The sequence below is a fragment of the Myripristis murdjan genome, chromosome 4 (genome assembly GCF_902150065.1).
Source record: "Myripristis murdjan chromosome 4, fMyrMur1.1, whole genome shotgun sequence".
Taxonomy (NCBI): Eukaryota; Metazoa; Chordata; class Actinopteri; order Holocentriformes; family Holocentridae; genus Myripristis; species Myripristis murdjan.
This window is the reverse complement of record NC_043983.1, coordinates 22,802,864-22,819,266: the sequence shown is the minus strand read 5'-3', so window position 1 is coordinate 22,819,266 and position 16,403 is coordinate 22,802,864. Positions and strand designations below refer to the sequence as shown.

At 40.9% G+C, this 16,403-nt stretch overlaps 1 protein-coding gene across 1 annotated transcript in view; it reads left to right on the top strand.

The window, feature by feature from the left end:
• niban1a (niban apoptosis regulator 1a) overlaps positions 1 to 16,403 on the top strand; it is a 33,125-nt gene that overhangs the window by 2,519 nt on the left and 14,203 nt on the right. Inside the window, exons 2-4 of the mRNA XM_030049423.1 lie at positions 10,612 to 10,742; positions 11,082 to 11,210; positions 11,823 to 11,940. Coding sequence (XP_029905283.1) covers positions 10,612 to 10,742; positions 11,082 to 11,210; positions 11,823 to 11,940 — 378 coding nt within the window. The remainder of the gene's footprint in view (positions 1 to 10,611; positions 10,743 to 11,081; positions 11,211 to 11,822; positions 11,941 to 16,403) is intronic.

The following is a 16,403-nucleotide window of genomic DNA, read 5'->3' as shown; positions in this document are numbered from 1 at the left end:
GACCCTGGTTGCCATGGTTCTACAGTTGCTATAGTTACACACGTGCATTCAAGACACTCCCATATATCCAGATCTGGATTGGAAAACCAAAAAGATCTTGATCCTGTGCCATACTCCAGACCATAAACAGGCCCAACACAGGTGCAGCAGTGAAAAATCCATATAAATGTGTCTTTTTTTTTTTTTTTTTGGTACATGGTGTTTTGTACTCAGTGTCATCGGAAGCTGTAATCTATAGCAGGTCACATGACCCCGCCCTTCATCCTGCTGGGCTCCGTAAATAAGACTTTATATTCAAGGTTAGAGGAAACTGGCTTTGAAACTCTCGGTTCACTTTAATAGGGTCCTTTGGGTGCTTTTTATCTCCCAGTGTCCATACTCACTACTGTGAAAATAGCCCATGGCCTCATTCGGCAGGCTTTCGGAGAAGTTTGTCCTTTCATGTTTGTCTCTCTTTGCCTCGTCAGTTTTTCCTGGCTGCCATTTTTGTTGAGGCTAAATTGTGGGATACAGATTTTGGGGCCAAAGCAGTGACACTGCACAACCATTTCTCATCTTGAAAACATTCCTCTTTCAGTCTACAGCCATAAAAATATATTTGTGTGTGTGTGCGTGTGCATGTGTGTGTGTGTGTGTGTGTGTGTGTGTGTGTGTGTGTGTGTGGAGGGTGGAGTGTTTATGGGTGAGCATGAGGGATAAATTTTGGATAAGTAATACCATTATTTTGGGTTGGCCTGGTTGCGATTCATGGTTTTTTTTCTCTCAACAGACTGTCTGGATTATGTGAGGCTGTTATAGTACATATGCTATCAATTGAAAATTCAGTTTTGGTGTCCTGTAAAGCAGCACCACTCAAAGACTGGGTCAGGAACCAGCGTGGGCCATGGGAAAGTTAAAATTATAGGCTACTGGTAAAGTAAGTTTCCAAAGCTCTCCTAAGTCTTTACCATGTAAGGTAGACTGAACAGGCCTGGACAGCAAAGTGACAACACAAATGCAACACTTTAAATGACTTTTGAGACTGATCCCTTGCTATTTTAAATAATGGTGACATTTTTGTGACCAGTGTGTCTGAAACAGTTCAGCCTTTTTTTTGTAATTCTGTTAGTTGCATCACTGCTTTTAAAAACTCAAATGTAAAAGTGGTGATCAGATCTCTTAGTAGCTGACAGCCTGGAGTAGGTGGTGTCTAGCGGCATTCAAAATAATATGATTCACCTGTGCAGCTTCCTTTTTAATTATGAATGGATGATTTTTTTCTTTTTCTTTTTTCTTTTTTTTTTTTGCTGTTGTGTTCACCTCTGTAGGCCAGCAATCTACATGCAGGGAAATGAGATAATTGCTCAAAATGTGCTCCTTGTTATAATTGCAATCACCTAGAATAAAGGTTATTTATAATGCACAAAGTACACATATATTATTTAACACTTTTATCCAAATGGAGATTAAAGAGCACAACAGAGTGAACCACCTGGCCTCCTGTCTGTTCTATAGAGCTACCTTTATTACTAAAGAGCACATTGTTGTTGGTATCAGAAAAGTAACAGATAAGTAATTTACATTTTCTCATCACTCATTTCAGCATTCACTGTGAGCACTCAGTTACTCATATAAATGTCTTAATTAGCAGAAAGCTATAAAATTTGAGATGCTCAATTGGGTGTAGCTTCTGTTTTGCTGTCTTGTCCTGATGATTTGACTTTTGTTATGTGTCTGTGAGAAATGTCGAGTCAAATGATAACCAAATGTTAACACCACTAAGTTGACCTCTGCTTTGTGTGACGGAGCTTGGCACTCTTATAAAAGTGAAGTTTACAGGGCACGGTTTAGGAAGCCTGCAGGCATTCCCAGTTTTTGCATTTGGTTGTGTTCTGCCATTTTTTATTTATTTATTTATTTTACTTTTTTGTTCACGCTGTGCCACTCTTCTCCCAGCTGGCATTACATAATCCCTCAGATATTCCAGAGATCTGTACCTTCCACCAGTTCTTCACAAAGAAAGGAAACTGCTTCTCCAACTCTCTGCTTGAAGCCCACCTGTTGTTTACCCAGGCCAGTGTCCAGAGAACGGAGAACAAATGGAGCAAAATCTACTCCATTCAAGTTGCCATCTACCATACAACCAGCTTTGAATAGCGAGCATGAAAAACCAACCTCATGACTAAGAAAAAAGCTACACCACATTATATTATTATACTGTTATATTATATTATATTATATTATATTACATTATATTATATTATGATGTAGTTATGGTGGCAGAAGTGGGTAGTCAGCTAAGAGGGATATTTCAAGGTATCAGCTCTCTATTTATAACCTATTATTGTTGTTGTTGGCAAGTTTCTGGCTCAAGCCTCAGGGTTTTCCTCTCCATTAGCCTATTGTTAGTATTAGGTATAAGTTCATTATGCCCAAGGGTGGAGGCACGGTCATTAGGCTGGCATTCTACTTATTTGTTCCTGGTTGTACCCAGTGTGGTGTATTTGGTAGCAGATCCAGCAGACTTAATGGGATGTGCCGTTGACGGGGTGTGGTGAAGAATCCACTGTGACTGATGGAGCTGGAGCTCACAAGTGAGGGACAGGAAGAAGAATGGACTCTTGCTGAGATGACATCATGTTAGGAGTATTTTCTGCTGGCAACCTGCAGTTTTTTTGTTTTTTGTCTCTTTGCATGGTACATGTGTCACTGTATCCTGCTGCTGAAACATAAACCTCCTCATTACTCACTGTCAACTCTTTATGGCAGGATTGGCAGCATGACAGCCACCTACCAAAGACCAAGTTTGTATTAGTTTATGTGAGTGCTTTAGATTGTGTGCCTGTGTGTATGTGTTTGAAACGCCTTTTGCAAAGGAAACACGCACACACATACATACACACGCACATGCAAGTTTTCTCTGTCTCGCTCCCTACGTTCTTATGCTATGATGTCCTGGTATGATGGTATGCGAGTGCTAAACAGGCTCTGCAGGTCATAAAAGTTACTATCTGACAGTCAGGTGTGTTTATTATCCATTTAAAAGCTCATAGTATGAGTATGACACAAGTATGGCACCGACTTGAAGCACTTTTTGTATTAATTAGTGTGCATGTGCATGTGTGACAGAGAGCGAGAGAGAGAGAGCAAAGAGAGGTTTGCTGTTTTTAGTACTGCAAGTCTTTAGGATCTCATCAGCGAAAGAGGGGCAATTAAATGTGTCACATTTTTGAGAAATGATCATTGGGGTAACCTTTTCAAATACACCGCTCCATCGGGTTGCTGACAAATAGCCACCTCCTTCTGGTGATTTGTCACCCTGACCAAACGGTTCATTAGCCAGAAACACTGAATCACGTTTGGCAATTATGCACACTGTCATTACACACAATTGAGCTGATGCTCGTTTAAAGAAAGAATGCAAACCTCCCAGGCTCATAAAAACAGGAGTAGTTATTAATGTTATGTTTTGTTTTTGTTGCTGCTACTGGAACAAAAGCACAGTTTAAACTTTGCTGTTTCATCTCTGGCAATCACGCTCCATTAGCATCTGCTGACTTTAATACAAACACACACACTCATGTGTCTGTCACACCGGCAGAGCCCCCCCTCCTCCGCCCTCGCATTGTCTCTTTGTCCAGCACGCTACTGCCCTGTAGTGACTCGCACAATGTCTCGGGCATTTCCTGCTTTACAACACAAAGAAGCTGTATTTCACAGTTTGGAGGAATGCCTGTTCCACGGGGAAACTTTGTGAGTCACGGGCTCGGCTGACCATAAATGCTGATGTTAAAAAAAAAAAAAAAAAAAATCATGTGGATCTCCGCACTCAGCAGAGCATGATGGTATATGTAGACTCTAACAGGATGTTAAGTGCTTGTGCTGCGAGCTGATTTCAGATTCAGCGTTTATTGATGTATTAAAGTGTCTGCATTTGTTCCATTAGCACTGTGTGGGTGCGTGCATATTCGCTCTTGCTTGCCCCACATGTGTGTGTGTGTGTGTGTGTGTGTGTGTGTGTGTGAAAACACAACTGACAGGTGATGACATGTTGATTTCTCATTCAGCCACACACATACCCTTTGACTCACCTGAGCGAGCCCTGGCCACAACAACGAATTAGTGTAACTTGAAACCAAGGGAGTAGGAAGTGAGCATTTTGTTTGTGTTGCTGTGTTTATGTGTGTGTGTGTTTTTTTTAGCCAAGAAGGTCCCAATACATAAAAGCAACGCAAGGGAAATAGTAAAAGAAGGGAGGCATGCAGGCCCTCCCGGCGATATCCAAACACAGTCTACTGCAAGTTAAGGAAATTATGTAAAACAGCAACCCATTTATCATATATGTGTAAGAAGGGAGTACTTCTAAAGCGATGATGTGTTACACGCTCGTTCAATGCCCAAGGTGCATAAAAGCAGGTAGCAGTTTTACCAAGCCGTGAGTGCACCCTGAAGACATTTAAAAGAATCCACCAGTCTTTTAAATCCGGATCGTTCTGTGTCCATGACCTTTATGGGTGCAGTATCAATGCTGGGGCAACAAGCTGGAAGAGCAGGTCCCTCAGGAGAAGCAGGGCCTTGTAATCTAGCTGCTGCACCTCTCCACAAACACCGATACCAAATGCTCACATACCACAATACACAGTTTCAGTGCACAGAGAGCATTAAATCAGACATCTCACGTATGATCTGAATACGATCTGTATCGTCGGTTTATACTGTTTAGCTCATGCTGACCGAGCAAGGTAGATCGGTGCACCTACTCTGCAAATGCTTGAAGTTTATCTAATTACTGCTGTTCCATGGCAAACCATCCACAGAGCCCATTATCTCAGACTGAAGAGTGACAGGGAACATGAACAGAGTGAAACTATTAGAAAAAGGTCAGACTCTAAATATAAATGTCACATGAATAATTGTTTTACTCTCTTCTCACATGGGTTGAATACATTCTGTTTGTTAACCTCTTGTGGCTGCACCATCTGCCTGTGTCACCCCGGCAAGTTGACACTGTTAAGAGGGTGGTTTTCTAAACATCCGTTTTTTTTGTTTTTTTTGGTGCTATTTACAGAGCCCTAATTAAATTAATAGTGTTGCTGTGTAAACAGTGAATGATTTTCAACATGCAAAACTGGTCTTGCCGTGGCTCCTTTGCATAGGTGCGTGTTTGTGCGTGTCTCATTTGTCATGATGTGTCAGTTGCATGGGTTACTACTTAATATGTTCGACCGTTAATTGCTTCTGACCTTCCTTTGACCCTATTCTCTGGAGAACTTTTTGAATCAGGCTCCAGTCAAACAACATGCATCATTAAATTGACTTGCTTTTCCTTTAGAGATCCACTGCAGTGATTCTAAGTAAGTCAGGAAAAGGTTGATGTTTATTTTGAACACAAGAAGCACTTTTTCTTCAGTTTTTGATAGTTGCATGGTACAAAGCTGGTTGGAGTGAGAGCCTAACCTTCCCTGTGATTGTGCCATCCACTGCAGACCATATTATTTTAATCTTCAGGTAACAAATATTCAGCGCTGGGTGTTAGGCATCCAGCAACAATGGAGACAAGGGGATTTTCGCTTTGATTGGCTGAAAAGTTACAGGATGCCACATTAACTATGTATACTGTCAACCAGTCAGAGTATTCATTAATCCCTAATTTGTGGCTCTATTTACATCTGCAAGTAGATTGGAATTCTACATCTCTCTTATTCTGCTGACAAACAGGGAAAAGTGTTTCTCAAAGGACATTTACAAATTAGGGTTAGAGACAGGGTTACCCTCACATTATCAGGTCCTCTGTTGAAATTGCAAAATTAATTTCTTATTGCCATAGACCATTAACCCATCCTTCTTTGTTATGAACCTTGATCCATTCTTGAACCAAAAGCGACCTCACTACATGGCACTCTGTCATTAGTCATAGATGGACCGTCACATTTACCTCTACATCTGTCATCTGTCCTTGTCTCATGCCCACTATCATGTAAAGATAACAGGATCATCTCATTATTAATCACTACCTATTGTATCTCATTTTTTTTCCCTTAACAGTCGTCCTGTGCTTTGCTGCTGTCTTTCTGTCAGATGTTAATGCTGAGAAAAAGCCACCGGCAGTGTAATTTCTTGAACAAAATGGCTTCTCAAGTTGGGAAGACCGTTTTAAATGATGATGCTTATCTGGTACATAAAATCCTTCACGACCTTGCATCCCGTCCACATACTGTGGTGCTTTCATCACACAAAAAACAACACGTTCACATGTCCCATGGAGGAGAATCAGCCTTTTCAGTGAGAGCCTTTCAGACCTGGAACTCTCTGCTTACAGAACATCGCAGCAGAATGTACCTTTGATTTTTGCATAGATTCAAATTCCAGCTCAGAAACAGAAACGCTTCATGTCTGCCTGCTTGTAATGACTTATTTCATGCTGAATGTTTGCTTGCTAACTTTTACTTGCCTGCCTATGATTGTCTGCTTTAATATGCATGGCCAATGCAGTATGTAGGTCAACTAATCATGTTGTCTTAATTTTTTCATGTCAGTGTTTCTTAAATGTCAGGGTTTGCTTTATTGTGCATGGCTGCTATGTCATCTTCTCATGATAGTGGATGTGAGGTGATGCATGTTCGTTCTTCTCTATCTGCCATGGCTTATGTTGTTGACATGGTCCAATCTCACTGCTTTTTATTACACTATTTAGTGTCTCTGTGTGGTTTATATAATGCCTTCTCCATCTGTCTATGTTGCCTTGCATGATATTCCATTATGTTTGCTAATGCCTATTTGACATGCCTAGGGACAGCACCAACACTGGCACCTGGCACATATAAAGTAATGCTGATTGATGTTCATTGTTAAAAAAAAAAAAAAAAATCCTAAACTATCCATGTTTTTCTCCTCCTCTCTTGTATTGCTCCTCTTTCCCAAGATGCCTCATGTCCAACCAGTTCCAGGCCATCTGACAGTGTGGCTGAATATTTTAGTTTGTCTTCCAGACATCCCTGTTCCTGCCACCTTCCTGTCATACAGTGTTTGCATAACCATTTAATTTTGAAAGGGAAAATCATAAACAAACACTGGCTGGCAAGTGCTTTGCATAAAGAGCAGCCTAGAAATCAGGGATGGGTTTTCCAAAAACATCATGGCATTCAGGCCGTAGAGCACTGCGAACTGAGATGAACTCAGAGTGCTAATCAGTGTTTTAGATCCCCCCACCCAGCATCTTTTCTGCATTTGCCGCTGCAGCTTTTTTCTTAGATGCTGTGCAGCAGAAGAGAACGGGCAGATTGCAACACAAAGCTCAAGTCCCTCAAACAGCTGGCTGCCAGGCGCCGCTTCTGACAGCATCTAGCAGCTGACAAAAAAAATTATTTTCCATAGAGAATCGTCTTGGGGGGTGCAGCCACAGTACACAAGAAGATGAAAACTTGTAATGCCTTTGAGATTAACTCTGTGCAAAGGCTGTTTTTATGATCATCCAATTGCATGAGTGACTCAGAGCTTTCTTTATTAGAAAAAGGTTAACCTACACTCCGACTCTGAAAGCTGTTGTATAGAAGGAAGACAACATGAACAGGCTGCACAAGTGACATCATTCAGAATCTCATTCATATGCCGTTACGTAAGGAGAGTCTCAATGCCAGTTTCTCTAGAGGAATGGGTGTTGCCTTATTGCATAGGCTTTTGGGGATATGGAATGATTTCCAAAAAGATGAAGGAATCATTTTTCATCATTCTTTTTCTCTGTCAATGCATACTCTCATAGAAAGAGCAATAAAACAACAGAGAGGGGAAAAAGACATCTTGAAAGAAATGCACTCTATCTGGAGTCAGGAGATGGATATCGCCCACAACAGGCGGCAGGATATCCACTCTGTTTGTGACTCTGTGCGTGTGTGTGTGAGTGTGTGTGTGTGTGTGTGTGTGCGTGTGTATTTATGAGGTGCGTGCATGTGGTTTGCACACATGTATGTGTCAGCGTGGCTGTTGGGTGGAATGCATCTTCTGTGGCCTGTTTTGATTAGCTGATCAGCAGGGAAATGGCCTTGTTAGGGCCAACGGGGAGAGGAGACGGAACTACCCTTTAAACACCATATTGTTGAGCGGCCCAGGCCTGAGGAAAAAACAAGGAGATCCCCCGGGGAATGGCTTAGCTCGCCTCACACTGCAGCTGTTGATGAAGAAGCTCCCTCCCTTCTCCATCTCCCCTTCCAAAACCACTGACTCATAGATTTTTCTCCCTGTTTCTGTCCCCCTCTCCTCTTGCCTATTTTTCTCATACAAGTTTCTCTCTCCCTCTTTTCCAAACTGAGCCAAACCAAACTTTATTTTTACAGCATGTTTCATACAATCAAATGCAATGCATCAGGCTTGACAGTTAAACAAAACAGAACATTCAAGATAAGGAGTAAAGATGACATTAAAACACAACTACAAGCTCTATACTGGTGCATATGCCTAAACAAACTTTAATACAAAATGACCCTCTGTAGCTACATGGTTTCCTTGCACGACATGATAGAACAGTTGCCTGTACAGTTTTACATGTAGCACAGTACAGCATCAGTATTCTAAATGAATCACCAATCTGTCTTTACCGTCCTTGAATTGAATACGCCGAGGTAGGTGATAGGAGGAAACTGCTAAATAAATAAAGAAATAAACAGCAAAGAGTGATATGAGATGAGATAGAATCAAATAAGGAGAAAAATAAATGAAAGGGAAAAGGATCAGCTGAATTAAAAGAGAAAATGGCAATAATAAAATGAGAGAAATTAAATAATGAACTAAAAAGAAAAGGAATGAAAAAAGCTGAGCTCAACAGGCTTCACAGTTCAAGAAACTAGAGCAGACAGAGAGACCCAACAGCCTCTGCACCTATAAAACTGTTTCTCTCTGCTGGCTCTGTCTGGCTGGCTGTGTCTTTCACACTTCTTTAAGAGCAGATGAAACCCCATATAACTCCAGTCAAGGCAGCCGCACGTATAACAGCTTTAGTCGCACCACAGAGCTGAGAGACAAAAACCTATCCGTCTGTTTTCCTTTCTCGACTGTGTCTGTTTGAAAATAGTCCATGTTCAGCCCAGAACTCTGAAACTGTGTGATTCAGCGCTGCAGGTAGAGCGCAGCAAGGTTTTCGCCCGGCTCGTTTTGCAGTGTTTCCATAGTGATCTGGAATGGGTTGTATGGCCCCATGCCATCCCTGCTACAACACATACTGCTATTACCCACAGAGATAATAATAGAGCAATCACCCCCAGCAATAACACTCATTATATATAGGGGCGGGGTATGAATATCAAAAGCACGTTCAGGCGCGTTTACCTATTTAGCTGGGATCTGTCATTGAGAATTACCTCAAATGGGTTGTGGATATTGAGCATTTAAGTCTGGGTAAATACTCATTAAAAGGATTTTTTTCTTTCCTGTGACGGTGATGTGGTTTGAGTGCAGCCATGCAAAGAGAAAAGAGAAAATGTAGCTCCTCCACATGAGAATCCGGCGACTCTGACAGAACTTTGGTCTCTGCCTATGCGCTGCCCTCAGGACTACATTTTGCTTTGTTTTTCCTAAGAAACTGAATCCCAGGAGTGAGGAATCTGGCCTGGTTAAGAAGGAACCGAGTGAAACCGGAGACTGTTTTTCTCGGCACAATCATACCACGACACTGCCAGCAATCACAGGCTGACAGTCGACAGAGAGGCTGTAGCCGAGCGGAGAGAGGAGATCACAGTGCAAAGCAAAGCAGAGCAAAAGTGAAAGGGATCTCCTTGATGCTCTAACTAGCCAGTGGCCTTGGAGAGTTAATGCACGGAGAGACACACAGTCTGATGGGGCACTTGTGCACTGGCTAGCAATTACTCACGCAAAAACCAGAAAGAGGCTAATGAGCAGTAACAACTGCCTTATGTAGCCTCTGTGACCTGATTACAGTATTATGCTGCGATCACCTTGGGTACAGAGTGATATCATCTGGTGTTTGTTAGCCAGGTTGGAAGACAGGACTTTGGCATGTCACCGCTCAGCTCAGGGAAAGATAATATAATATGGGACTGAGAGGAGACGGAAAATAACTGCGAAGATGAGCTAAGGTTTTGTTTTTGGTGGGCTTTGTTGTTTCACTCAGAGAATGAGGAGGACGTGTGTGAGAGCTTTGGCACAAGCAGCAGTAAGTGGGCATCCCAAATTGTTGTGATAAAATACCTAATTCCTCACTGTTTTTTTTTTGTTTTTTTTCCGCGCAGCGAATCAATCAAGCATGTTTTCTTTCACACAAATGAATCTTGAAGTCTTACCATAATCGTCCAGATACCACGGCATGCACTCTGTTTGCAGGTCAAAAGGTTAATACAATTCCTTTTTCTTGGCTCCTTCTTCATCCTCCTTTTCAAACTCAAGCATTTTATGCTCCCTCATTGTGTATTCTGTTATTGTGTGTTATTGTGTGCGCCTGGAGGTCAGGAGGCGAATCAAAGAATTGATAGCGCCGATGAAATTGCATTTTCTACCAGAACAGTGCGTGCTTTTGTTAATTTTCTCTAATTCCGACATCTCAATTCCAATCAGTGATTCTAATCTTCCATCTCTCTCCCCCACTGTTTCTCTCTCTCTCTCTTTTTATGTGTGTGTCTCTTGCAGGCCAAGCTGAGGCTGAGCTCAAACAGTTTAGTCCCTACTACAGGAAGCAGTTCTCTGTGGCCCATTTCTCCCAGGTAGAGGATGATCTGGAGCAACAAAAGGAGAAGATCACACAGCTGCTCAAACAGAGGGTATGTGGGTGTATGTTTGGTGTGTGTGTGTGTGTGTGTGTGTGTGTGTGAAGCGTGAGGGGTTGCATTTGCATGACTCCTGTCTGTATTTGCGGATCACGTTCTTCCCTCAGTTCTTTTAGAAGGTGCTGGAATGTAGAAGAATCATTTTTGAATGGATGGATTTTTTCCCCCCACATGTAATTTATTTCACAAAATGAAAAGAATGAGCCCAAGGAGAGAATTCAATGCATGAGATCAAGGCCGTGTCACTATCTGAGTGTTTGTCTCATCATCACACTGACGCTCTCTTTTGACTGTCTGTGTCTGTGTGTGTGTGTGTGTGTGTGTGTGTGCCAGGAGGGTCCTGAGGAGGGGGAGGTGCTGTATGAGGATGCTGTGCTTTACTTTGACGACACCAGGAAGTGGAGAGAGAGGTACGTGGTGGTGAGAGCCAACTACTGCCTGGAGTGTCACGACAGCCTGGAGGTGAGCCTGACAATAATCCTGCTATGAACAAAACAAAACCATGAAAAATAACCATGACACACACACACACACACACACACACATTGCTCACATGCTAACCAGTAAAAAAAGTCATGTGATGACTCCTCTTTTTAGATGGAAAACATCTTAAACATGTGGGCTGTGTCAGTCTCTTAGTAACACATGAGCTCCCAAATGAAATGATGACTTCACCCTCTTCTTCTTCTTCTTCTTCTTCTTCTTCTTCTTCTTCTTCTTCTTCTTCTTCTTCTTCTTCTTCTTCTTCTTCAGGAACTTAGATCACAAAATTCTTTGCCTTCTTTTACATCATTTCCTAAGACCCACTTTTACTATATGGCTTTTTAAAAATTATTTTTAATTGTTTTCATTTGATACTTTTATCTGTTATATTATTTGTTCATTTATTTCTTACTCACTGACTTTTAGTTATTAGCTATTTAATTTACTTGTTGACTGACTGTGTTTGTGTGTTGGATTGCTTGTTTGTTTTTATTCTGTGAAGCGTTTTGTAACCACAGTTTTGGAAGGTGCTGCATAAATAAAGAACTTCTTCTTCCCCTTCTTTTTCTTCTTCTGCTCCTCTGTTTTCAGAGTTTTGTCAAAGGGGTTCCTCCACGACACAAGCTGCTGCCTACAGGGGGCACCGTCCTGACCACAGACGAGAAGTACATGGCCATGGTAGACAAGTGCTTCCCTGATGATACCAACAGTGAGTGTAAATCTATGGTCCCCACAGGCTTGGCACCACAGGGGTCACGTCAAGCTCTGGTGAAAGAACAGTTCATCCAATAACAACAATTGGAAAACAGAGCAAGTTAGCTGGCACATCTTAATTCCAGCCTTCTCCAAAACAACTGGACTGAATGGACACTGTTTCTTTTGAGCTCTAATCAGGGAAAAGTGACCATAAGGTTACCTCAAACAGCATTATCCAATTGTTCAATCCAAATGATTGCACTGTGCCTCCAATTTCCAATATTTACTTCATTATCTCGTGGATTACACCCACTCACAGAGCTGTTTGCTTCAGCAGCTGACCTCGCTGCCCTCCTGTGCTGCTCATCAGCAAATACTCTACTTCCAGGTTTTACAGTCGCAAATATGTATATATTCCCCACAGCACTGTCACAGAGTAGCTTGTCTGTGTAGTTCTACTTCTTTAAATTATTTTTCTCTCCGTAATTTTACTTTTTACTTAATCTCATCCATTAAAGAATTCAAATTATAGGCTCATAAGACAAAAAACTGCAAGTACAGTATAGTGATAAATTGTGCAGCCATTTGTAGTGGACAGTCAGTCAGAAAGCATGGAAAATAGTTTGGCTTTGGCTCTGTGTGTCATTTCCAATTATTCCAATTAAAATAATCTTATTTGAATTCTGTCCTCTCATCCTGTCAGCACGGCATGGGAAGGATCTCATCACAATGTTCCTTTTCTCTGAAAAGTAACTGAGCAACAGCACTGCGCACATTTTAACTTAGTATATTTTTGCTTAAGTTGATTTTTCCATCGGTATATTTAGTTCTGTTTAGGTAGATATGAGCAAAGTAATGGTACATCAAGTTGATTAGGACAAGTCAGCACTCTTTCCACCGCTGGAACTAACAAAATGGAGAAAAAAAAAAAAAAAAAAAACACAACAAAAGTCACCTTGTTGTTGGCTGCTTTAGAAACCAAATGGAACAGGACGGCTTTGTGCTGCAACAGCAAGACACTAATATTCGTTATGTAATTGATAGGCTATTTTAAAGTTTTAATGTATGGCACCAATTCAAGTTAAACAAAGAGTAAGAATGTCACATGTTGGCATCTTGGGTATTATGTGACCTTGTGACCTATTATGTGACTTATCAGCATTTTTACATTTGTATTTTCCACTTTACTGGAATATTCAACTGCTGTACCTTTAAATAGAATATTTCAAACAGCATTTGAAGGCAACGTGTGCTCGCTACTGTAGAGACAGTTTGTCTGTGCACAAAATTTACAACACAACTAGATAAATAATACACCAAATCCAACAGGTGCAATGGAACATTTGACTGATGGTATCTGAGCTGTTTGTAATTTTGTTTTATGTTCATTTTTTGCCCCTCTTTAGAACTCGTAATAAATGAATAAATAAATAAATAATTCCCTGCCACTTCAGTGTTTTTGAAGAAGGTTGAAATGAAGCTGCATCAGCCAAATCACAGTTTGTTAAACTGATATAACAGACATCAGTCCTGTTTCAAATGGCAGGAGGATGAGCAGATAGTAAAAAAAAAAGTGAACTACTCCTTTAATATTTTGCTGCCATCACAAATCTGTAAATGGGGAAAACTATGAGTCAGTGTTGTGTCATTAGATCCCACTGGGTTGGCTACAGATTTACAGTGATGGTGAGGCACCCACCCACACACAGACACAGACATAGACACACACACACACACACACACACACACACACACACACACACACACACATATAAACACAAACACACAAACACATGCACCCACAGGACTGAAGTAATTTTTGTCTTCCAAGTATTATATAGACTTAATTCTCTGATTTTACATTTTCTCCATGCTGACACACCTGTTACACAAATTTACTCTGAAAAAGAAGATACAGAGCTGTACATTTTATCTTTTACAGGGAATACACACACAGGCTCACACACACACACACACACACACAAACACATTTAAACACATGCTTCACAGACAGGTTGGTCTCAGGTTTACCACAGTTGGTCAAAAAATCACTTGATGCAAAAGCAATGCTGTCTTTTTATATGAAGCCATGCAGTGCACGTGCAAGTAGTCCCTTTGTAATGCCTAGGAAAACAGCTACATAATTGTCTGTACAATGTATGCTAGTAACTTCAGATGAGAAATTAAATTAATCCACTTGGAAATGCCTGGATAATATTGCGAAACATAATTATTTTGGCCTAGATAGTCGTGATTCGATAAATAACCAAAACCAGCCTGACATCTTGACTATAAAACATCAGTTTGCGTGTGAAATGCTGGTGTGTTTACACAGAAATCACATCTCAGAATGTGTTTATCGCCAGACCTGATTCAAATCAAGTCTTGTGTAATGCTGTATTGGCAAAATTATATCTTGTTGGCGAGAAGTGCCCAAAATAAGGCTGATGAGAATGTGCAAAGGGATTGCCTACATTCCTTGTCTAAGTAGGAAGTGTGAGCAACAATGAGCCACGTCTCACCATCCTGCTGTGTGTTTGATGAGCCTTGAAGCCACTCGTGTTGAAATCATAAAAACAAGGAATGTTTAGACTCAACTGACAAAAACGTGGCATGAGCATGTCATTTATTAGCAACTCTCACGGCTGTGTAGACCCAAACATTCAATTATGTACTCATTCCACGTGTTTGTCAACTGAGTGTAAACTGGGGTTGAAGAAGTATTTGAAATATTATCGAAATCACAATATGGCCAAGTGCGATATTCCAAAACACATTTTCCCTTTGATAAAGGGAAAATGTGTGAGAAAATAGGATTTTGAGTGAAGTATTGGGGTGCTACAGATGTCCTGGCTTACACACCATATCCTTCAGACATAAGAAAACACCATCAAAGATCAGAATCAGAATCAGAATCAGAATCAGAATACTTTATTGATCCCCAGGGGGAAATTACTTTTTGTTGCAATAACAACTCCCACACAAAGTGTAAAGTAAAAAGAGCAATTAGTCAAGAAAAATAAAGAAAGGAATATAAATATAAATATATATAGAATAAAAAGACAGAAAAAATATATGTACAAGTGCAAACATGGACAGAAGTTATTGCACTATAGGTTATTGCACCTAAATATGGTATTGAATATGGATTATTGCACAGGTTATTGCACATAAGTATGGTATTGAATATGGTATTGAATATGGTATTGTGGATCATCATCAATATTTATTTTTTTCAGTTAAAATGAAAATTATGGCGCAAAACTTAGCACTCCTACGAAAATAGTGAATCATATTATCACATTATCCTTCAAAATACATGCGATATGACTTTTTTCCACCATACTGTTAGCCCTACTGTAAATATGCCTCACTTAAAATGTGGATAGGCAATTATGATCATTGCAACTTTAAATCTCCATTATGTAAGTGTGTCAACACTGAGGCTGAAGAAACAAGTGTCCATGCAGCCGCCACAGGTTGTTTCTTATCTGCTTCCTACCATAGTTACTGTTGCTATGACCTTATAGCAGCAGTCCACCTCACAGTTGGTCACACACACAGCAAGAGGTTGTATGAACTCAAAAAAGTCCTGAACTTAACGTAACAATATTATCACTATTTGTTTTTATTCTTATTTTATATTCAAGCCACATCCTGCATTTTTGACATGAAATCAGTTGAGAGCATTGAGCCAGAAATATCATTTGCAGATTTCAGTACTTACTAATAAATATTGATTTTCCTTAAAGTGCCAGTGTCTATCAGCCAATGTGTAATAAGCTATGAGGGAGTAAAAGAAGTGGTGAGTTACTTTTAAGATTTTGTATCTGTTGTTAGATTAACTTTCTGGGGGCTGGTAAAAAAAAATTGTAGCACAACAAAGCCAGATGGGGCTTCTTATGCTGCTTGGCCAGATGGGACTTCAGCCTCCTCCTAGCTGAAGAAAAAGGCCCATCGGTCAGGTCGCGGTTAGTGAGCATGCGAGTGTGTGAAAAAAACAACATTCAGCCCTCACAACCAAGTAGGGTGCACTGCCCCCTTCTTACTTTCAGTGTACTCCCATGCACTGGCTAACCCAATCTCTTTCCCCGTCACACTCGGTTGCTTTTCCTGGGGAATCCCGCTGCAAATACCTTAGAAAAACAGTCTGGTCCAACACCTGCTCAAACCTGCCCACGGCTACAAAGCCAGGAGAAACCAGTTACAAAGCAGGAAAGATAATACATTGTCGGGCATTGTCAGTCCTACAATTTGTGTGAATGTGTGTGTGTGTGTGTGTGCAGGAGAGATAAGGAAGACTCTTTCATTCTACCATTGTGAACATGGCTCTCACCAAATTTCTCAAATCCTCCGTGCTCCCCAAACTCCCACCTAAGCTGCTTTTAGCTTTGTAGAGCACCCGTGAGTGGGAGTTTGGTGTTCGCATCCCCACGCTGAGAAAAACTCCAGCTCCCTCTCCTCTCAGATTAAGAT